Here is a 23,050-nt window from a genome sequence, read left to right as displayed (position 1 = left end):
AAAAAAAAACAATAATAATAATATTAATAATATATTTTTATTTTTTAATAATTGATTGTTAACTTCTCAGAATCGAGCATCGAATCGTTCTAGAGAGAATTGCCATGCATCTAAGAATCGATTATTTTTCCCACCCCTACAAAATAATATCCGAGTTAGTTGCAGCTCTGTACATTATCACTTATTGCTAGATGTCAGCATGTGTTTAAATAAATGTCCTAAGAGTTAAGTTGCAGCACTGCCTTGTCAAAGAAGGTGCTCTGAACTATTGCTATGCTGTCTTCAGTGTTTTGCTTCACAGTCTGGCAGCCCTCTCTGAGTTTTCTTTGTCCACCAAGGCGTCTATTTACTGTTAAATGGATCTGGATCTAAGGATGGGGAGAGAGCAGCCATCTCAGTTCCTGTTATCAATCTTTCATCACATATCTGTATGGGATTCTGGTACTTCATGCTCGGGCCTTCAGTGTCCACCCTTGACCTGATGGTTAAAACAGTATGTACTCTAGTTAATACTGCTTCAAACTACTTCTATTACAGGTGTCAGTACTTTTGAGCTGTAATGACTTGCTTTGTTCTAGAATTCATCTGAGCTGTTGATCTGGACACGCAAAGGGACCCAGAATCCAGAGTGGATTAACGCACAAGTAACCATCAACATGACCAATACAACACAGGTAAAATTAAACCCAACGCCCCAAATTTACTGTTTTCCCTTGTGTACAAAAGATTTAATGGCGGAAGTGTGTTTTAAACTATCTTAAACATATCTTCTTCAATTTCTTGTTACGTCAACACACAATGTCTTTTCTATTGATTCATACAAAATACGGCATTTAATTGTTTTTCATTTAATTTATTAGGACCATGAGTGTTTCATCAAGATAAGATACATTTCCATTTAATGAGCAAAACACACCTTGTCTTTCTTATATTAAATTCTTTATGTCCACAGGTCATGTTCACTGGCCATAGAAACACCAACAGTAAAGGATTTATAGCCATTGATGACATAACAGTGAAGGAGGGGGCCTGCAGTGATCAGAGTATGTAAACATAGACCACCATTGATGTTTGCAGGAAGACTAAACATACAGACATTATTAGAAATTTCCCCATTTTAACACCATTACAGATGAGTGTGGGTTTGATTCCAGCTGTTGCGGCTTTGAGAATGCTCTAGATCATAAGGGTCACTGGGGTCGCAAAAGAGGCACAACATCTCAGGTGGATCACACTTATGGAACTGAAAATGGTGAGTAGAAAACTGTTATCTTAATGCTGAGATTATGTGAATGTGTGTTTATGTTATGCTTACGTATTTGAGCAGTTGTTCCCATCCTGGGAATCGGACTATCATAGTCTATCTTGCTGTCTCAATTTACAATGCAGAGATCTGAGAAGCAGTTAACCATAGTCCTCACAAATCCAACGGAGTTTAAAATTCCAACAAAAAAAAGAAAATGAAAAGAAAGGAAAAGAAAAGAAAGGAAACGGAAATCAGCGAAAGTATATGCATCCGCCAAAATTTCCTGCGGCACCTTAGCAATCCCAGAAGTGGAATGTCAAGGATATAGACCAGCAACACATTATTACAGTATGTTCCCAATACTTTGTTTTCTCTTTGTTGTAGGCTTTTACATGACTGTAAGGATATCTAACTCTACACAAACTGAAGAAGCTCAGCTGCTCACACCTAAATTCACCTCGGCCACAGAGATATGTGTGCGCTTCTGGTGAGTGCATTGCTGCCATCACACCCATTTATACATTGTTTTCTGACACAGACAATGTTTAATGTTTGTGTATCTACTGCTGCTACTACTACTTTGTTCAGGTACTGGATACCTGCTGGGTCTTCTAACATCCTTGCCGTCCATGTGCTGCGGAGCGTAGAGCTGAGTAATCCACTTTGGCAACGATCTGGAGTGCCCTCTTCAGGCTGGGAGGTGTCTGAGGTCACTGTGTCCTCCCCGGCAAACTACTACGTAAGCCGTTTTTTACAACAAACCCTTTCCTCGCACTCTCTGCCAATCAATCTAGATTACATATTTTGGACATTCCTGTAAACCTGTTTCCTAAAACAGTTTTGTCTTTCACCAGGTCGTTTTTAAGGCCTTCCATGTGCCAGGCACCAACTCTACAGTGAGGTTAGATGATATTTCTGTAAGGAATGGGGCTTGCAGTCCTCCAGGCAGCTGTGACTTTGAGTCCGGGCAGTGCACCTGGGTCAATATCCCCAAAGAAGATGGACATGACTGGGTGTTGAGCCGTGGAGGCGTCCAGGGTCCACCGACAGACCACACCACTCAGACCCCAGAGGGTACAACTTTTGATATACCTCAATATAATAAGATAAACACGGAAATTCCAACTTCACCCAGAGATCTCACTAATAGGGGAGCTTAATCCCAGTATATAAATATATATATATATACACACACATACAGTACTATGTAAAAGTCTTAGGCAGGTGGGGAAAAATGCTGTTAAATAAGAATGCTTTCAAAAATATAAATAATGATTGTTTATTTTTATCAATTTACAAATGCAAAGTGAGCAAACAAAAGAAAAATCACATCAATGTTTGCTACATGCTACATGCAATCGTTACTACCCTTTGCCTTAGGACCAGCATCAATACCTTGTAGGCACACTTACAAAAAGTTGGGCAACATTGAGGATGCAGTGTTTGGTCAAGGAAACGTAGTGCAGCAGATGAAAAACACATCAAGCTTATTTCCCTTCAAAATGGGAAGATTTCCAGAAGTGACATCAGCTCAGAACTGGCAGAAACCAGTGGGATCCAGGTACACTCATCTACTGTCCGGAGATGTCTGGCCAGAAGTGGTCTTCATGGAAGAGTTGCAGCCAAAAAGCCATGCCAAAAGCCATTTTTCTTTTGTTCGCTTAGTTTTCATTTTCTAAATATATATTTTTTAAATATATATATATATATATACATACATATATATATATGTACTGTATATGTATGTATATACTAAGCCCCAGTATAAACATCTTTCAAGACAAACAAATAACAAAAAAGTCTTGTATCGTAGCCACCAAAATCTCAGGAGTAAATGTAGTGTATTTTGGTAAAGATCTGAATTGTGGTGGGCAACGATTGAAAAAGTAATAAGCCTCAACAATTAATTGAATATAAAGTTACACGCCTATTTAGCTCAACAACCACCGATGTTGCAAATCTATAAATGTTTTAATATGCGCCACTGTAGCTGCCGTTGAACTGACATAGTCAGTTAGTTATTAACTTCCCTTTTTGTCTGTGACTTATGTCCTGTTGCAGACATCACCTCCTCCCTGTCTCACAAAAAAATTCCTTATGTCTGATATGCAAAAGCATCTTAAACCTCCTGATTTTATCTCTTATGATTTATGAACAGCTTTTTATCAAGCATTGCAGAGGTTTCAAAAATATCTATTTTTTCACTATTATTTTATTAAATAGTCTTATTTTTGCATTCAGGTTGGTTCTTGGTGAGCTCATCACTGCACCAAAACCGCAGCAGTGTAGCACAGGTTTTGTCAGAATGGATCCAACTGAGAGACACCACCTCCTGTCTTACCTTGTGGTACCATATGGACAGCAGGTCAGCACCCTTTTCACACCAATCAGTATGTGACAATGCAGAAGATGCACTTTACCCTGTTTAGTTTCCTTACTAACTTCCTCAGACATGAATCACCTGCCCCCACTTTGTGCAAAAATAATCTGTGGCAGAGTTCACTCTTTAGAGATCTTTGCGAGTTGTATAAAAAAGACCTAATGACAATTTTAAACAAATCTAAAAGTTTCAAGCCATCAACAACCTGTAAATAGATGTAGAATATGTAGAATAAAAGCCCAAATAAAACAAGGAATAGTTGTTTTTATTTGTATTTTTTAGTTGTAGTTGTAATATTTAATTATTATTTCCAGGATGTCCCTTTATTAAACTGATGGAAGTTCAAAGAAGTTTACAAAGATACCAAACTATTTTTTATTTATTTATTTTTTTTAAACTTTTTTTTAAAAACTAGCTTGACGGAAGCTGTTTACAGATATCCCACAAAAACATGACATGTGTCTGTGTCTGTTTGTCAGTGACTCGGGGACGTTAAAGGTTCACATGCGTTCAGGGCCATCGGAGGAGGAGCTGATGTTCAACAGTAACAGCAGTGGACGCATATGGACCAGGTTCTCTAAGTCTGTTGGGAAGCGCAAACCTTTCCAAGTAATCCAAAATAGATTTCATGGTAGAAATTATAATAATTATAATAAGAATAATAACAGATTTTTTTTAATCAATGATTTTCACTGATCCTCAGCTGCTGATTGAAGCAGAGACTAACAACATAGGATTTATTGCCATTGATGACATTAGTGTTACACCAGGCCTTTGTCAAGGTACGGATGGATGGATATATGGATGGATGGATGGATGGATGGATAAATGGATGGATAAATGGATGGATGGATAAATGGATTGATAGATGGATGGATGAATGGGTGGATGGATGGATGGATGGATGGATGGATAAATGGATGGATAGATAAATGGATTGATAGATGGATGGATGAATGGGTGGATGGATGGATGGATGGATGGATGGCATTTTTTATTTCTGTAGTTTGTTCCTCAAATATGTTTGAAGATATTTAAATAAAAAATGAGTGAAACATTTTCTTTTTCTGATAGTAAATGAAACAAGTTTGGGATTTGTGGGTTGTTCATTTGAAAATGGCACATGTGGCTGGGAGGACATCAGCGTTGGTCAGTGTGAGTGGATGAGAGGAAGGAATGCTACTGGGAACACTGGACCCTCTGTGGATCACACGGAGGGCACTGAACTGGGTAAGGCCACACACTAACCCAGACTGGCTATCTCAGACTTAATAGATTTAAATCCCTGGCCATTCTCTAGTCTTTGAGAACACACACACACCTTTTCAACACTTTACAACAACTGTGTCATGGGTAAAAGAAGCCAAATAGTTTCCCCTTTTAAAATATGTGTGGTAACAATGTTGGCTGTGGGAAGCCGCAGTTTCTACATCCTTGTTTTGTTTTGGCATGGATTTTAATGCCTATGCTAAACATGAAAATGTTTTTTACTGAATTATGTTGTTAGGTCAACTGCCATCACACCTAAAAATATAATACATATTTTTTATTTAGCACCACCCAATATAAACTTCTGAAACAGGAACGAATCATGCTGCCTCCCTCTCAAGAGGTCCACAAGAACACAGCAAGAAGAAACAGCATAAAACATCTAATCACTGCCTGCATTCCATACTAAGTTCAATTTAAACTGAAAATTAAGGAGGTGTGTTATGTTTAAGCTGCAAAACTGTGAAAAAAAATCCTCCATTCACTTGAGCAATTCTCTTTTACCATCATGCTAAAACCTCTTGCCCTCACATTTCTGGCCCATGTCAGTTTGGTAGATCTACCATTGGTTCATAATTTGTACTGCCATGGTTTAACAGAGCTGACTGTGTATAGAATGCCTTGTGTTCCAATCTGTTTATTCCAGGTTGGTACATCACGGTAATACCGTACCAAGGAGAGGAAATGAGCCCTGCTGCCGTGCAGAGTCCCACCATGACACAGGCCAGCGCCACCTGCACACTGCACTTTTACTACAACATGTATGGAGAGGGTATGTTTTGCATATTCAAGAGTATATGTGCAGTCTTTAAAATCACATGTTCTTGCTCTCTTCATACCTGAGTCCGCATGCAATCTTTAACTCTGTACATTGTTACAGACATAGAGGAGCTGAATGTAATGCTAAAGGAGGGCTCCAGAACCACCTCACTATGGTGGCTAACTGGTAACCATGGAGATGTGTGGCATCACGGTGAGGTAATGGTTGGTCGAATCCCTCAGGACTTCACCATCCTGTTTGAAGCCTCCAGGATCTTTAACAGGCCTGGACACATTGCCGTTGATGACATAGATTTTACCAACTGCACCCTGCCTGGTAGGCTACCTGCTCTACATGCACAGCTGGCTTCTTTTTTTCAAGCTGACATTCATGACATTTTTTTTTTGGTTTCCTTGTCAGAGCCCCAGCCTGTGTGTCCAGAGAATATGTTCATGTGCAACAACAGTGTGTGTGTGGAGCACAACCAAGTGTGTGACTTCAGCGATGACTGTGGGGACTGGTCTGATGAGAACAACTGTGGTGAGATTTCACAAATGTTGAATGGATAAATATGTTCAAAATACTGAATGCACTGGTAGTGTAAATTCACATACAAAGTCATACAGGCCCCCCCTCTGTACTTCCCCTGGATCTGAACAGTGTACATCATAATTTCAAGAAAAAATAATTTTTAAATTTGTAAGCATTAATCATGAAATGTTTAAAAACATATTTTCTGATTTGTATTACTTGTATCAGTAAATATAATGGTATGTAAATTTACTTCATGTGCAAGATTGTTTGTAAGCTGTTTTTATAATCATTTAAGGAAAAAGGAAGGAACAAATAACACATGTACTGGTTCCAAGTCAGGCGGGAGTCCTAAATTAGAGTAACTTGAATATCTTTGGGTTTTTGACAGTTGGTTGGACATGACAAGACATTTGGGCTCCAGGAATTTGCAATTTAGTGTTTTCTGATGTTTAGTAAGTAATCAAGTAATCAATTAATCCATTGGTTGCAACCCTTCACGTACACAGGTTGATGTTCTGGAGTAGAGGTTTATGTTTTATTTTTATTTTTGGGCAACATTTTTAGTCTTTTATTTATAAAGGACAGCCAAAGATATGAAAGGGGAGAGAGAGGGGGAATGACATGCAGCAAAGGGCCGCAGGTCGGAGTCAAACCTGCAGCCGCTGCGTCGAGGAGTAAACCTCAATATATGGGCGCCTGCTCTACCAGCTGAGATACCCGACGCCCAAGAGCAGCAGTTCATAACTTCGTCTACTTCTTACTCCCTTTATCTGATAATAATAAAAATGTAGAGCAACAAGGTGTTGTGGAGCGCTGCGGCTTTGAACAAGGCCTGTGTTTCTGGGAGCAAAGTGATGTGGACACACCTGGAGCTGAGTGGATGCGTCACAAAGGACAAGAAGCCTGGCCCAAACATGGGCCTCCCAGGGATCACACCCTAAACTCTGCAGCAGGTATTCCACTCCCTAAACTGCTTGGCATTGGGATAATCCTCAGGAGTCTTGACTCTGATAACTCACTACATGGTTAATATTATTTGATTCTTATTTCAATTTCATTATACAGGTCACTATGTCATCCCTGGGACTCACCTAACTGCAAATGGTCAGTCGTCAGAGATTCTTTCCAAAACTTTGCTACCCAGCTCCCACTGCACTGTGAGTACATTTTAAAGTCTTATGAAAGAGATGACTAAATGTGGGCAAATTACAGTAACATGGGTGGCATCCTGACAGGGTGACAACAATGCGTATAGATTGAGTAATCAATGTAGTAACAGCCTCTTAGAATGTCTTAGAAGGCTAACGTGCTAATTAGTAGCAGGTGTCATGTTTACCATGTTTACCATCTCAGTTTAGTGTGTTAGAATGCTATACATTTGCTGATAGGCACTCAACACAAAGTACAGCTAAAGATGTTAGGAATGTCATAAGTTTTACAGGTACTAAGCCATAGATATATCTCAATATCTAGATTTTTGTCTTATATTTGTCTTACTCCATCTGGCACAGCCCAAATAAAAACTTCTAAACGCTTCTGAATATATTACCGTAAGTGAGTGTGTGTTTGTGTGTGCGTGCGTGCGTGCGTGTGTGTCTGATTTACAGCACAGGGTTGATCACATTTCATAAGACTGTTTATCTTATTTAGATAAAATGAATTGATTACTGTTTTTAAAGTATGTCATGACCATCTTCTCTGTACATCTATTCACTGTGATGACTCTGTCCATGAAGGTTAGGTTTTTCTTCTTCAGCCTGGATGATGCTACAGCCAGACTGACAGCCCAGTCCAGGACGCTACAGCCTGGTAGTGACGACACTGTGTTATGGCTCAGGGAAAACTCACAGAGCTACAGCTGGCAGAGAGCAGAGTTTACATTCTCCTCCTCACACAATAGCCAGGTCAGTGAGGACACAGACACTTAATTAAATGTTCTCAGATTGATGTCTTTTATCACTAATAAAAACAGATATAAAAAGTAGCAACAAGGTCAGAATGTAGTTTTGTAAGATTGCCCTCTTCTCAGATTGTCTTCAGATATGAGCGAGGTGATGGTCAGAGACGGCTGGTTGCACTGGACGACATCTCTTTCTCCAAGGAGTGTTTATTTATTTATATACCAACCCACCCCTGTCAGGTAAACTACTTGACAAAATACGCCTCATTCCTGCAAAAACAAATACTGTGAAACATAAAGCAATCCTTAAAAAAACTGTTTCAAATAATCAAGTAATGTTATCTTTCTTTGGTGTTGCAGGATAATGAGTTTTTCTGTTGGCGGTCAGCTGGAAAAGTGTGTATTCCGGCTACTTTACAGTGTGATTATCATCCAAACTGCCCACAGGGGGAGGACGAGGATGACTGTGGTGAGCTACTTGTTGCTTTGACTGACTTTTATCATTTTGTCAGCAAACAATGTCTTACAATAACAATTATATATTTCCTCAGGTGGAATCATTAGCAGGCTACTAGACAGTAAAGTAGGGTGGTAACTGTGCCTCATTCTTTTAAATTGGGAGAAAGAGATACATTGTGCATGTGAATCAAAATGAATGTACACAAAACTAAAGGAAATTCAGGGAGTTCAGACCTCCACCAAGGCATGCCCTATCTCACAATGTTAATGGAGTGTGAATTTTGCCAGAGGGGAACACATTTTTCCAATTATTCAGAAGCCACATAAATGCAGCATCTTGCAATATAACAAGAGTACCCTCCCTTTGATTCGGATTCTCTCAAAGATGTTATGGGTTCTTCCTTGGCCCATGCTACACCCTTCCATAAAGGTGCATGAAGATCTGGAAAGACGTTTTTCTGTAATCCTGCTGACAAATAAACAAATTGAGCCAAAACATTAACCTCCTTGGCGGAGGTATTAGGTATACAGATATAATTCATAATGAGAAAGTGATTAGGAAAGTCAAAAACTGTGGTTTTATTACATACATTTTTGCTCACCACAATCTGACAACACTTTTTAATTTCATTAAAACAATAATTTGTATGTGGTACATTATATTATATATTTACATAAAATGATTGTGCTGGTTCACTCACAGAGAGGTCAACCAACTATACCACAAGACCAAGAATTATTTAAAGTTCACACCTATCATACTATTTTTTCTGTTGAACAAAATGTCCCAAAAGCAAAATACATTTTTTCAAAAACATGTGATTCATGAACCAATATTCACCTCCCTCTTTTCCCAACAGTTTTACTCACGCCTTGTCTTAAACTTTCAGGCTGGTGCACATTTGAGAGTAACCAGTGCCAATGGACTGATACCAGTGATGGACAGAGTAGGTGGCAGAGACAGAAAGCCAGTAACAACACTGAGCCGCCAACTGATCACACTACAGACACAGGTGATTCTAGTGGCTTATAGATTGATTGAATAGTTTATTGATTCTTATGATCCCACAAGACAAGGATGTTAGAGATAACATGTTAGATGAGAAACTAGACTAGGCATGTTTAAGAGTCAATTTTGTTAATTCAGGACGATTTCCCTCGTTTTCAGGCTATTTTATGAGAGTGAAATTCAGTCAGGGGTCTGCACAGAATGAAGCCAGACTTCAGAGTCCCCCACTCCCCCCTACATCTCCCTACTGCCAGATTGTGTAAGTGACAACCACAGCATTAATGGCCACATTTCTCTTGATATCATCCCTAAGGTCTGTAAAATATTTGATTTATTACATAGTTGAATATTTCAAATATGAATTACTCAATGTTCTCCACCGCCCTAGTCTTTTAACCATGCAACTCTCTTCCCAATCCAACACTCTCCCCTTCTTCCTTCCTTCTTGAACGCAGGTTTCACTTCCACATCAGTGCAGAGAGTGCTGGGTCACTCAGAGTGCTTATGCAGCAAGCTGAGGGGGGTGAAGCAATCCTGTGGTCACGCAGTCACAACACTGTCTCCCATTGGACCCCAGAGCATCTGCCTCTAGGTCTACAACAGCAGCCTTATAAGGTGCAGGGTTGTGAATCCATTGAGAACGGTTAGGTTTAAATCCTAATGAAAGGGACATACAGACGAGTGACAAGAAAACTAACTATTAAATGAGTATAGAAACATTATGGATGAAGAGGCTCGCATGCAGGGCACGAGGGCTCACTGCATGGTTTGATGACCAAGAAAATTATGTAAACCATCTAATTATGACATGGTCTTAACAATCACCCCATCTCAATCCAATACAATGCCTATGGAGATTTTTGACAGTCATGGAAGGTTGTAATCATTTTCACCAATGACTGAATATAAAACAGTCCTCGCCACTGTTGCACTAAATGCTTGCTCTTGAAATTACCGGAATTGTTGGGTCTGTTAAGTGTGTTTAGATAACTCTTGTTATGATTTGATACAATAAATAAAGTTGAATTGAATATGCAGGTAGACTTTACTGCAGGATTATTGTATTAGACTGCATTCAATTGACTGTAGCTTTATTACTGTCACAGCCTGGCTCATAAGGCCATGAGACTCACAATTTTGTTGTACATAACAAAGCAATTCATTAAGAAACACTTAGAGAAAAAAAGAGTACCAGTAGTTTCAGTAGTGTAGGGTTTGCATGAGGGTGAGGATGGTGTGAAAATGTGGAAAACTGCATTACATTTTCCAAAAATCCTTTATATGCAGGGTGTTTGTAGTGCAATGCAATGTTGTCTTTTTTGTGAGTAAAATATTCCTTTAAAATCATGAATTTAATCATTTCCATTCTTAGGTTTGGTTCAGTAGCTTGAATAAAGGGACTCAGACAGACACTACTGCTGTGGATCACATTGTTGCTGTGGATGATATCTCTTTTCTAAACTGTGAAAAAGAATACCAACCACCAGGTAAGTAAGGTTTCCATCAACATTACATGTGAATATATAGGACAGTAGTATTAGTAGTAGAAGTGGCATTCTTCATAAAACGTATAGGAGGGAGCATTGAGAAGAAAAGTTGGCTCATTTCCTTGTTTCTCTCCTCAGCTCTGTCTGCCTGGGGATGTTCTTTTGAAGATGGTCTGTGTGTTTGGGCTCAGGGGGCTGAAGATGAGTTGGACTGGCTCAGCGGGTCTGGTCCCACAGAGACCCCCAACACCGGGCCTGCAGGAGACCACACTACCGGCAAAGGTAACTTTTATCTCAGACTATAGACTTTACACGAGTTGTCTTCTAAACCATTATACAAAAAACTAAATAGTAGTATTGTCCACTTATAAAATACATTTTGTACCGAATGTACATAATTACCCGTGTTGAGAATGTTTTATTTAGTGCAAGCTTTTGTAACTGCCACTGTCACTGTGGCCAGGAGTGACCATTACTGGAAACTTAGTGTCACAAGAAAAGAAAAGTCATAAAGATGAAAATTACTCTTTGTCTGAATTCTTCACAGCAAGTACATTTCTTTCTCAGAAACGTTTAGAATCACTGTCTATGTTGTTAAACAGGGAAATACCTTTACATCAAGAGTTCTCCACCAAGTGTGAAGGGAAATATGGCCCAACTGAAGTCTTTGCTGCTGCCACCTGCTGGTGAAGAAGGATACTGTTTCACATTTTGGTACCACATGTTTGGAGCTACTGCTGGCTCTTTGAGGATACTTCTACAAACAGCTAATCCCTTAAAGAAAACATTGGTAAAAACATGCATGAAATACGTAGTTTTCTTAGTTCATTGTATGTATTGGAGATAACAGAGGTCAGAGAAGGCCGCTTCTTTGAGTCTGGACACTTCCCTTCACGACAGTGTCAGAAAAACGACTTTGAGGTGGATTGAGAAATATTTGTCACTGCTCCCACAGGCTTTTTTCTCTCTTATTATTGTTTCACATAGTTGTGAAATGTTGATTGCAAAATAACATTAATGCATTGTATAATGAATGCAAGCTGCACAGTTTCTGTGCGTTTTGCAGTGTTGCACAAACCTCCTCACATCCTCATTGTGACGAGTGAATCAGCCTCCTGTCTTTCCTGTAGGTGTGGCAAAAATCGGGAAATCAAGGGGACGAGTGGCTGCTGGTTCAGAGTCACGTGACCTTGCAGAGAGCCCACCAAGTGATTCTGGAGGCTACAGTGGGGGGTCAGGCTGGAGACATAGCCATCGATGACTTGTCCCTCATCAGTGGACCATGTCCTGCTTCTGGTAATAAAACTGTCACTGGAGAAAATCACAGAAAAAACCTTCATCATAGTTCCGTCAACTAGACGTAAATTACGATAACGAGAGAGTCATAGCACATTTACAAGAACCACTGTTTCTTCCCAGTGAATCATATCCACCCAATCATATCCTCCTACTTTACTTGCTCTAGTAAAGTAGTAACGCTTTACTTGCTCTAGTAGGATTGTATACTGTGGGTGAAAGAAATGTGAAAAATGTTTCTTCTCTCCCTCCTTATCTCTTTATTATTTAGTTTTTGGCATCATATTTACAGTATGTGATCAAATAGGAATAGATAGGGAATAGATAGGGATTTCTTCATACACTTAGATTTAACCGATAAGTCTGGTTATATTGTGTGTTTTTCTAATCATCAATAAACCCAAGAAAGGTCCAACATCAACAATGAATAGATCCAAACTATTAAAACAAATTTGTGAGCCACACTGTTGCACTGGGTGACTTGTTCCTTTATTAAGCTTAACACAGGCATTGTAGTTTATTTTGAGTCAATCCCACAGACACTGTCCTGCTGCAATACTTTTCTTCATGGGGATTTGATGATAACAAGAAAAGGTTCCTGGTAGTGCAAGATTTAAAGAAAATAATTACTAAAATAAAACTGGGAGGAATCATATAAACAACATGCAGACAGAGGATTATAAATTGTGAATCATTTATCAATTACATTAAATTACAAATTATTTTAATAATAAGAATTAATAATAATGTTTCTTTTTTTAAAGCGCTGTAAGTAACATCCTGTAAAGGCCTTGTTTAACACCCCGATTAGATTGAGTCCCATACACAGTGTTTTAGCTTTATTGAATGGTAAACTTTGAGTTAATCTGAAAATGTATGCATATTTTTTGTAATGCTTTCTAAAACATTACCCTGTAGGTATTTGTGACTTTGAGGAGGGGAGCTGTAACTGGCAGCAGCAGACCACCGATGACTTCGACTGGGTCAGACAGTCGGGCTCTGCCCACAAACCCAACACTGGGCCAGACAGTGACCACACCACCAACACACCCATGGGCCATTACTACTACCTTTCCTCCTCTATTGACGACAGTGCAGGGCAGACAGCTAAAATGTCTTCACTACTGTATCCTGCAGGTGAGACAGTCGCGTGTGTGTGTGTGTGTGTGTGTGTGTGTGAGAAATGTATAAAGTAACTCCAGCTGTGCCATGAATATAGTATATGACAGTATATACTGTACAATATAGTGGAAAAAGTACGCTATTTTCCTCTGAGATCTTACTACTAGAATAAAGTACATTACTTCAAATTTGTACAGTACTTCAGTAAATGTACTTAGTTACATTCACGGCTTTTCTCTACAACAAAACACAAATATCTGGACATTTAAGTGGTCTAAAGTATACAGGGGTAAAAGACTCTGGATATTCCCTGTGATATTTCAGTCTTTCTTCCTCTTGCCCTTCAGGTAAAGGAGCTTGTGTGCAGCTGTGGTACCACATGTATGGCAAAGGAATGGGGACCCTGAATATTTACCAGCAGAGTGAAGAAGGGAAGCAAGCTTTGATTTTCTCTCAGACAGGAGACCAGGGCCGGATGTGGAGGTCTGCTCAGGCGTCTCTTCTGCCACGTGTTCAGCCTTACAGGGTAAGTCACAAAGATCTGCCCAAAACAGTTTGGTAATAATACTGAGTCATTTTTGGGAAAAGAGATACATGGTGTAGAGGGTGGTAACTCAAGTAACTCATGTTGGGTGACCTGACCCTTCAATGGCACATGCTATTAATCTAAACAAAACATAACTCTCAAACTAGCTATAACGTGTCTTCATTCCTTTGGATGTTTTTAGTCTAAGCTGTCTCAAAATGAGAATAAAATGTGGTCTAATCAGACTAAAGATGACCCCTGTAACACTGATATTAAACTCTACATTTATATTTACAACATGCAGTTTCCATCTTTACACGCTTTGTGTTTCAGATCGTGGTGGAAGGTGTGAAGGCTGGCCCCACCCAGGAAGGAGACATGGCCTTTGATGATGTACAGCTGACAGATGCACAGTGTCCTCCTCTTGGACATTGTGACTTTGAGAGCAGCATGTGTAGCTGGAGCAACCTAGGAGGAAGAGTCGACCAGGGGGACTGGCTCCGTGGCCAAGGAGCCTCCCCAAACCCCAACACCGGACCCAGTGTTGACCACACCACTAACTCGACACACGGTATGAGCATGTAACTCTGCGGTTCCATGTTTGAACAGGGTAGATGTGAGTGTGATCAAAGTCAATTTATAGAGAATTAAAGAATTGAGAAAGGATTTATAGTCAGGAATAAAGTGAGAAATGTATATTAGTGCAGCATACCAGCTGTACATATTAGTTTGAAGTGATGTTGACTATATCACTAACTAATTTCTTTAATTATTTTTGAGTGATCTTGCCATTTTTCCACCAGGTTACTATCTGTATGTGGACAGCTCAGTTGGCGAGTGGGGAGACATGTCCTTCCTTATCAGTGATGTGCTCCAGCCGTCCACTAGAGGCCACTGTTTGGTATTCTGGTACCACATGTATGGCAACCACGTTGGGACTCTCAAAGTTTACATAAATGACAGGTAACTAGTTGTTAATGTCTGATGAGAAGCAACTTAAAGCATGAACTGTACTCTGATAACATTTGAAATTTAAACTTTTGTTGTCTTGTCTCATAGAAAAATGCATACCGGTGGCAATGAAGAAGGGATTCTGAAGTGGATTGATACAGTAAACAATGGAGACAAGTGGCAAGAAGCCAGGGTGTCTATTAAACATCAAGAAGCATTCTGGGTAATAATGAGCTTCTGATTTTCTTTCCCCCCGTAAAAAACAGTATCTGGTTAAGGTCTTTTTTTAAATTTTAGATGTTTGTGAGTTTTTGACATTTATCTTCTAAACTTCTCACATGGTTTTATTTATAGAACATTTAAATAATAACATTGCTTAACTCAATCAATCAATCAATCAATCAATCAACCAAAATGTATTTAAATAGCACTTTACAGCAACCAGCAGGTATCCAAAGTGCTTAACAAAATGAGTAAAACCACATCATACAATAGAAAGAGTGAACATAGAAAACGGTAAATTTTAGAAAAGGTCACAAACAAACAAAGAAAATTGAAATTGACACACCACTGCTTTTTATTAAAAGCCAGATGGAACAGATGTGTTTTGAGTTTGGACCTAAAATTAGCTACATCTGTAACAGTGCGAATATCGGGGGGTAACTTGTTCCAGAGTCTCGGGGCAGCAACTGCAGAAGTCTGATCACCCCACCGTTTATACCTGGACCTTGGGACTTCTAAAACCAACTGATTCGAAGACCGCAATGACCGGTTGTGCTCCCACAAAGTTAAAATTCCAGACAAATACTCTGGGGCAAGACCATTTAAAGCCTTAAAAACAAACAACAAAATCTTAAAATCTATTCTAAAACGTACCGGGAGCCGATGCAGGGTGTACAGAACAGGAAGGATGTGTGCACGTCTCGATGTATTTGTTAAAAAGCGGGCAGCAGCATTTTGCACAAGTTGAAGACGTGAGATGGACGTCTGATTCCAACCAACATAGAGAGCATTACAGTAGGCCAACCTTGAACTAATAAAAGCATGAATGCCCTCTTCTAGGTCGTGCCTGCTCAGAAAAGGCTTAACTTTAGCAGACAAAGCTGGAATAAGCTAATTTTAACAACATTACTGATCTGCTTATGAAATTTCAAGCTGCAATCAAAAGTAACTCCCAAGTTACTTTTAATATTATCCCAAGTTTTTTAAGAGTACTAAAAAATAATACACTCTGTTTTACCTTCATTCAAATTAAGAAAGTTGTCTGAAAGCCACAACTTAATATCAGTGATACAACTAAGCAGGGAGTTCAGTGTACCTTGACTTTAGTAACTAGCTAACTTTATTAAGTAGTTATAGTAGTTTAGTAGTAGTTAAAACTAACTTATTTTGATATTTTAAGCACATTTTGCCGAAAAGACTTCTTTACTTTTACCTAAGTAGGATTTCAAATGCATGCATTTTACTTGTTTTTTTTTTTTGTAGTCTGAATACTTCTTCTACCACTGGTATTTGCTAGTTTGACTGACTTAAAGCTATTTTTCTTAAAATAGTCTGCAGGAGAATGACACTCAAAAAAAGAATTTAAGCTTTAACATTCTTGACTCTTCACATCAAATAGTATAGAGTGAAAACTTTTATTTTACGTTAACCAATGACAGCAGTTTACTCATGTCATGTGTATTCTGAGTTTTTGAATTGCTGTGCAGAATTTGAACTCTCTTTTTTGTCACAGTTTGCGTTTGTGTATCAGAGGGGGATGAATACAGGTGGGGATGTTGCTCTTGATGATATCACCATCCTCCCTGGCGGCTGCTACTCAGAGCCCCCCATTGACCCACCTGATGATAACATTGGTAACTTGAGAGCCTCTTTAACCATTTCAGCTGAGCAGACAGTTATTCTTTATCATGAAAAAGAAAGAATCGTGTTCTGCTGCATGTTATTCTAATGAATTGTTTGACACTTTATCTTATAAAATACCAATTACCCAGACATCATGTACCCTCTTGCCCATTTTAGCAGCATTTTTCAAAACATTTTTCTCTGCATTATTGGATAAGCCAGTTTATTTGATTTTGTCTTACTGTAAACAACATGGAAAGGCCAAAACAAAAAATGCGTTTACCCTTTTTCCTTCACAGTCTCTGGTACTTGGCTCCACGCCCAATTTTTTCCTGCTTAAATGTTTTTAATTTTTAAAAATGTATTATTTATGAATAATTGTATGTATGTATGTTATTAAAAAAAGGCTCAGTATATGAAGGTTCCTGATCGCCGTAGTTTTTAGCAAACATTAGGCAAAGAGGAATAAAGCATTTGTTATAGATTATTTTCAGCTGTGGATAAATATGTATTAGTGCACTAGTTATTTACAGCAGCAGGACAGTTTATGTTGGATTGACACACCAAGGATGCAGCTCATTTATGTGTTTTAAGTAGTCTTCCTCTGGAGCCCAGAAGAATAGGCTTTATCTGGCTTTGACTACACAGACAACACTTGAAAGTTGGATAAATTACATTTTTTTTTTTTTTAAGAGATTTGTAAGAAAGTATAGAAAATGACCACCATGCTTTAAGAAACATTAATATTGTTACAACCTAATCAATTAATTACTCATGCAAATGCTTAAAAGTAAGATATGTCTAAGCCTCACTGCATGTGGGAGGAGTTAAGAAAAGGGTCAGAAAGGAGTTGATGTCAAATGTTGTGCTTCATCATGTTTCTCTGTCTGCAGACATGTTGTCTGTAGGTCTGGCTGTTGGTCTGACTCTGCTGACTGGAATCATCATCTCCATATTCCTCTTTTTGCTGAACAGGAAGTATAGAACAATGTACACAGTTGATTATCAATACATAAATAATTTACATAATGTTTACAAGAACACTGAAGAATGCTGGTTTATGTCGTTGGCTGAAATTTCTGCTTGTGTGTCTCAGGAATCAGCCAACAATTATGAACAACGACCCAGTTGAAGAGAACTCTGCGTTTGACCTCTTTGATTGCAAAATAAATGTAAGTAGAAAGGATTAATTGACCAATCAGCCTTTTATAGAGCGCTTATGATAAGTATAATATATATAGATATGTGTGTGTGTGTGTGTTTCCTCCCAAGGGCGTACAACATGGAACCGAATCTGACTTTTCCTTCTTCAATAAGCTGTACAATCCGTCGCCAAATGTAACAGACACCACAGTTGGTTCATCTGATGCTTAGTCCAGATAAATAACTCCAGTGTAACAAACCATTTACCAATTTGTATATTGTGCCTGTGCTCTTAGAGATATTTAATGGCAATAAGAACGTGTCAGTGACTCTTTTGTTTAAACAATAACAACTGGATTATTAATTGCATAAACATTCTTATTGCTTACCATTGCTTGCTCACCATTGTCCTTATTACAAGTCAGAGTAGCACCAAAATGATTTTGATGCTGTCATTTTATGGTTAAAAAATATTCACATAATGTCGCTTTAAGTCATAATGTGGTAACAACATTGGCACTAAGAAGATGTGTTGTATTTTGTTCAGGGTATTTAAACAATATCTGTTTTCAGTAGTTTGGGCTATTTCCAGTTAAAAGCTTTTTATTAGTGTTTTTGTCCCAGAATGTTGCTGCACCAGTACATTCCCCAAAACTACTCAAAAGTTCCTGATCGATTACTCTACATGGACAGCAACGGTACAGCCTTATAACTACATGTTACATAGAATGAGCAAGGAATAAATTTGCAATAATCACGTGTTTGCACTAAATTAAAAGTGCAAGTTCTTTTCAACCCTTAACCCAACATATTCATTCGACCCGTTACTGCGTGCTTGACGCCAAGTCTGCAAGTCGTGTTGCAAAATTGTCACAGACTTTACAAATGTATGCAAATTTTTCCAGTTAGGGAGTCATTTTTCCTATTATTCCAACACCACATGAATGCCTAATTTGTTCCGCTTTTAATACAAGGCTTCATCTACCCAACTAATACTATATTTTTGTCTTGATTCCAACGAGTCACCTCCCTGTCGCTCGTTCTCACCTATGGCTCTTGCTCATATTTTTCTCTTTTAGCTAGCACTCACATGCAGACACAGACCTGAAACACACAGAAGAGCAGGGGAAATTACACATTGAGAACCTGTGTAGACATTGTAAGAAACAGGGGAGGAAACAATCATGACTAGGTTAGGAATAGGACACAGTGATCTGATAGACACACTTAGGGAAGCATCCAATCGGGTTGTGATCATTGTTGGGTACCATAACTTGTAGAACATGCTTGATGGTTACAGGAAATTCAAGTTATTTAGTATCAGGCTCCCTCCAACAATGCTCATTAAATGTATGTATCAGAGAGAAAGGATATGATGATGGAAGAAATCAAAAGACTTGGGCTAACAGGAGTAGCAGTACAGAACAAATTGGAGTGTGGCAAAAGTGGACAAGGCAGAAGATTCTCGGTCAGCTTCCTAATGAGAACAGGACTGATGAGGGAAATCTTAGATACAGGACACTGTAGAAGTTAACTTACTCCAGAAGATGGCAGTGGTGCAACATTAGGAATGCAAACTGCTGTTAAAACCTAAAGAAGAAGAAGAAGAAGCGCTACCCTGGTCGCAAGTTGTTTTGCAGGATGGTAGGGGAAGACTCATGAATATTCATAGGGAACTCATCCCTGAATGGCTAGTACTCGTTGCCTGCTATAGTTGGTTTGGTTAGGTTTAGGCAAGAGGAGTGGGATTGGTTATGGTTAGGGTAAGAATATCAGGGCGAGCCAATCAGGGATAAGTCTGCCCCTACCATCCCACAACAACAAAAAGTATTGCACCCTGGCATGGTTATTCCCCTGGTGTCCTTAGCATAGACTGTAAATTATTTCTAAGGTCCTTAGAGTTTTATATTTAAGAGAAAATAAAAAAGAGAGGAAAAGGAAATTTTACAGATATGGTTGCTGAAAGATTAGGACAACATATAAAACATGTATTCCAATATATATAAATGATCAAAGGAATCTAAGAATGAAAATACAGGGCTTGCCCTTGTTCTCCCACGTTTAAATCTAAACATTAAGGAAAGAACACAGTCATTTACCATCATGTCGAGTCTATATGTTGGATATTGTAATGGCATTGCGATGGGTAGAGTAAAACTTGATAAAAAAGGTTATATTATGCTCAGACGCATATCAAATGTATTCTAAATAAAATATGAGTCACTATTCAAAAGGAACAGCAGTCAGGTTTATGCGGATCCTATAGTTCAAATGGGATTGCCTAAACAAGCTCTGAGACAGGTGAGCATTATGAAGGTAGCGTTCAGTATTACTAAATCTAGAGCTGCAATAAGGGACAATATCATGACTGTCTGGCGTACTCATTGGGATGAAGAAAACAAATGAAGGCATCTATATAAAGCCAATGGAAGGAGAGAAAATAGGAAAAAATTCCATTCAAATGAATTAATTCCAAACAGAATGATGCACTTAACCGGGAAACATCCATTAGGACTATGGTACAACCTTCATTGCCATAAGTATGAAAGCTAAAGACAGAACTGAAAAAAAGAGTAAGGTAGGAGTATTAATAATTTATTAAGGATTAAAGAAGGAAAATATAAAGCCTTGTTTGAGTTTTTGAAAATAAAATGGATTAATGAAGAGTTTTTTTCTTCATCCTACTACTAAGTGAAATATAGAACTCTGATCCTTATAGTAGGTGGCGGTGATGCACCTGCTACCATAGACTGTATAAAATAGGATGGCACACACCATTAAACATAAGGGAGAAGAAGCATCAACAAGAAAAAGAAAGACTGAAGGAAAGGGTGGTAGCGTTAGACATGGAAGAGAATGGACCATCAAAGGACTGTTAGATACAGGGAAAATACAGGTTAAAAGGGGTTTATTGAAATATTCAAATGAAATGCACCTTGGTTTTCTAAAATAAAAAAATAAAAAATAAAATGCAGCAGCGTTGCAGGTGTTGTATAGAGAATTCACAAAGCAGGGTATAAGGTGGAGTTTCTGTGGGTTCCGGCGCACATGGGTGTGGAGGCAGATGAAGTGCCAAAGAAAGCAGTGCAGGAGGAAAGAGTTCACATTTAAGAAACTGATGAAGTATATGCGAAATAGTGGAGTATTTAAAAAGATATAGACAATTACTATTCGATCCGTTGTGAATAGTGATTAGAGAACAGTGGAGGGCAGCAATCCCCTATAGTTGCGTCTAGTCGGCCGGAAACAAGAAGAAGAAGAAGAAGCAGAAGACGCAGCAGCAGCGAGCTCGTGCAGCAGGAAGTGTGTGAGAGGGAAGACCGCTTAGAGAGAACAATGGGAGTAGAAGTAGAGACCATTAGACCAGGAGACGGTAAGGTTTTTTTTTATTCGCGTGACTCAATAACTTAAATATATTTCCTTTCCAAAATGGAGCTATTTTTGAATCCACGTGTTTTCCTTCTTTCAGGAAAGACTTTTCCGCAGAGAGGACAGAATGTGTCCGTGCACTACGTTGGTAAGGTCTAGCTATTTTATTACTGATTGGTCAAAGGTTATCTAGTAAATCCATATTCATTTAAGACAGCAAATATTACTGACTCAAATATAAACGTTTGGTCGATTTTAAATGCAATCTTAAAGAAATTGTGGAATTTCACATTTGGGAAATGGTTTATTCGCGTTCTTGTCTAGATATAGCTACGTTTGCTAGATGAGAGAATCGATGCCATAGGATGGCGAAGGGATGTCCCGCCCTACTCTAAATCTGATTGACTTACCCTCCTAACCAATCCCACTAACTTTGCTTAAATCGAACCAACCCAGCCAAAGCAGGCAAGGGGTGCAAGGCAAACAGAGGGAGAGTAGGGCGTCGTGCTTCCCCATGCTTTCGCCATACTAGGATTTTCTTTTCGTATGTAGCTAACGACACACTAGCTAAGCTCAACACAAGGACTGAAAGCGGGGCTAACGCTTAGCCTGGCTCTGTCCGAAGTTAACTTCTGCTTAAAAGCACACCCAATGCTTGCCATTTAAGTCATAAGTCGTTTGTTTAATCCATACAAAACCCGAAGTGCAAAGAACTATATTTGGCCTGGCTAGCGGTTTCCCCTTACAGCTAGTCGTTGTGCTAACATACATTTATGCTAGCCGTAGTCTGTCTGTAGCTTCATATTTAATGCATAGGCGTTAAGGTGGTATCGATCACCTCATCTCCAGAACTATTCCTTGACCTGTTGAAAATCTTCATTGTGTAAGCTGGCTGATGTGTTTACCAATCCGTCACACTGTATTGAAAGTGCTGCAAAATGTGTTGAGGCCAGTCTTAATGGTTGGGGAGAGAATGTTACCATAGTGGGCCAACACGTTTTTGTTACTGTTGTTAAACAGGTACGCTGACAAATGGAAAGAAGTTTGACTCCTCCAGGGACAGAGGAGACCCCTTCAAATTCAAAATTGGACAGGGTCAAGTCATTCGTGCTTGGGATGAGGGTGTAGCTCAGGTAAGGAGGAGCTTTTTTTCCCCAAGATTGAACCTTCAAGATTTTAATAATTTCTCTCCTGCTGTGTGTGTGTGTTAATGTCAACCCAGTCCCGAAAACTGCAGCAGATGCACATGGTATAGTGTAACTATTCATGTTGCAATTTATGGGCTTGTTGTGATTTAAAACCAGCTGATAATCAAATGTAATCTATATAACATTTTGACTGAAAATGATCTGTTGTGCTGGTTATAAAAGATGGATTTTACAATGTAGACATTTACATAAGATTTAAAATATCCCCCGATGACGTCAGTAAGGTTATTTCAGCTTCGCCTCTTGGAGTTACAAAATTGGGGCAAGAACTTGAATGATTTAAGGGTCAACCAGGCAAGGAGGTTGAAACAAATTACCTTTACATTGTGGGAAATGTAGGGTCAAACGGTTTTTGGAACTTGACCCATACATGAAACTAAATGGATATCTCAGCCTCGTTACATTCATATTGGAATTTCTTAATGGAAATGCATTACTAAATCAGAATGATCAGCCTTTCATTATCGAGCCATGTTAAATAAAAAGTGTGTGTGTGTGTGTGTGTGTGTGTGTGTGTGTGTGTGTGTGTGTGTGTGTGTGTGTGTG

General features: G+C 38.9%; 2 protein-coding genes across 2 annotated transcripts in view; both read left to right on the top strand.

Annotated features, from left to right (window-relative positions):
* The window catches only part of si:ch211-106h4.4 (MAM and LDL-receptor class A domain-containing protein 1), a 25,464-nt gene extending 7,235 nt beyond the window's left edge, over positions 1–18,229 (top strand). The window contains exons 12-46 of the mRNA XM_034887469.1: positions 339–493; positions 579–674; positions 953–1,043; positions 1,133–1,252; positions 1,631–1,733; positions 1,835–1,985; positions 2,101–2,320; positions 3,488–3,611; positions 4,106–4,235; positions 4,330–4,408; positions 4,701–4,856; positions 5,542–5,667; positions 5,776–5,991; positions 6,076–6,195; positions 6,981–7,142; positions 7,255–7,346; positions 7,926–8,093; positions 8,219–8,329; positions 8,450–8,558; positions 9,439–9,561; positions 9,717–9,816; positions 10,013–10,172; positions 10,930–11,044; positions 11,183–11,326; positions 11,647–11,834; positions 12,175–12,340; positions 13,259–13,477; positions 13,810–13,988; positions 14,322–14,559; positions 14,792–14,951; positions 15,048–15,162; positions 16,675–16,795; positions 17,678–17,762; positions 17,881–17,956; positions 18,057–18,229. Coding sequence (XP_034743360.1) covers positions 339–493; positions 579–674; positions 953–1,043; positions 1,133–1,252; positions 1,631–1,733; positions 1,835–1,985; positions 2,101–2,320; positions 3,488–3,611; positions 4,106–4,235; positions 4,330–4,408; positions 4,701–4,856; positions 5,542–5,667; positions 5,776–5,991; positions 6,076–6,195; positions 6,981–7,142; positions 7,255–7,346; positions 7,926–8,093; positions 8,219–8,329; positions 8,450–8,558; positions 9,439–9,561; positions 9,717–9,816; positions 10,013–10,172; positions 10,930–11,044; positions 11,183–11,326; positions 11,647–11,834; positions 12,175–12,340; positions 13,259–13,477; positions 13,810–13,988; positions 14,322–14,559; positions 14,792–14,951; positions 15,048–15,162; positions 16,675–16,795; positions 17,678–17,762; positions 17,881–17,956; positions 18,057–18,158 — 4,820 coding nt within the window. The 3' untranslated portion in view covers positions 18,159–18,229. The remainder of the gene's footprint in view (positions 1–338; positions 494–578; positions 675–952; positions 1,044–1,132; positions 1,253–1,630; positions 1,734–1,834; positions 1,986–2,100; positions 2,321–3,487; positions 3,612–4,105; positions 4,236–4,329; positions 4,409–4,700; positions 4,857–5,541; positions 5,668–5,775; positions 5,992–6,075; positions 6,196–6,980; positions 7,143–7,254; positions 7,347–7,925; positions 8,094–8,218; positions 8,330–8,449; positions 8,559–9,438; positions 9,562–9,716; positions 9,817–10,012; positions 10,173–10,929; positions 11,045–11,182; positions 11,327–11,646; positions 11,835–12,174; positions 12,341–13,258; positions 13,478–13,809; positions 13,989–14,321; positions 14,560–14,791; positions 14,952–15,047; positions 15,163–16,674; positions 16,796–17,677; positions 17,763–17,880; positions 17,957–18,056) is intronic.
* Positions 18,230–21,150: 2,921 nt separating this feature from the next.
* The window catches only part of LOC117953593 (FK506-binding protein 1-like), a 2,672-nt gene continuing 772 nt past the window's right edge, over positions 21,151–23,050 (top strand). The window contains exons 1-3 of the mRNA XM_034886744.1: positions 21,151–21,300; positions 21,397–21,444; positions 22,317–22,429. Coding sequence (XP_034742635.1) covers positions 21,264–21,300; positions 21,397–21,444; positions 22,317–22,429 — 198 coding nt within the window. The 5' untranslated portion in view covers positions 21,151–21,263. The remainder of the gene's footprint in view (positions 21,301–21,396; positions 21,445–22,316; positions 22,430–23,050) is intronic.

Source organism: Etheostoma cragini, chromosome 12 (genome assembly GCF_013103735.1).
Source record: "Etheostoma cragini isolate CJK2018 chromosome 12, CSU_Ecrag_1.0, whole genome shotgun sequence".
In the NCBI taxonomy this organism is placed as follows: domain Eukaryota; kingdom Metazoa; phylum Chordata; class Actinopteri; order Perciformes; family Percidae; genus Etheostoma; species Etheostoma cragini.
Note: the sequence above shows the minus strand (reverse complement) of the source record. Positions and strands in the feature narration are given on the sequence as shown.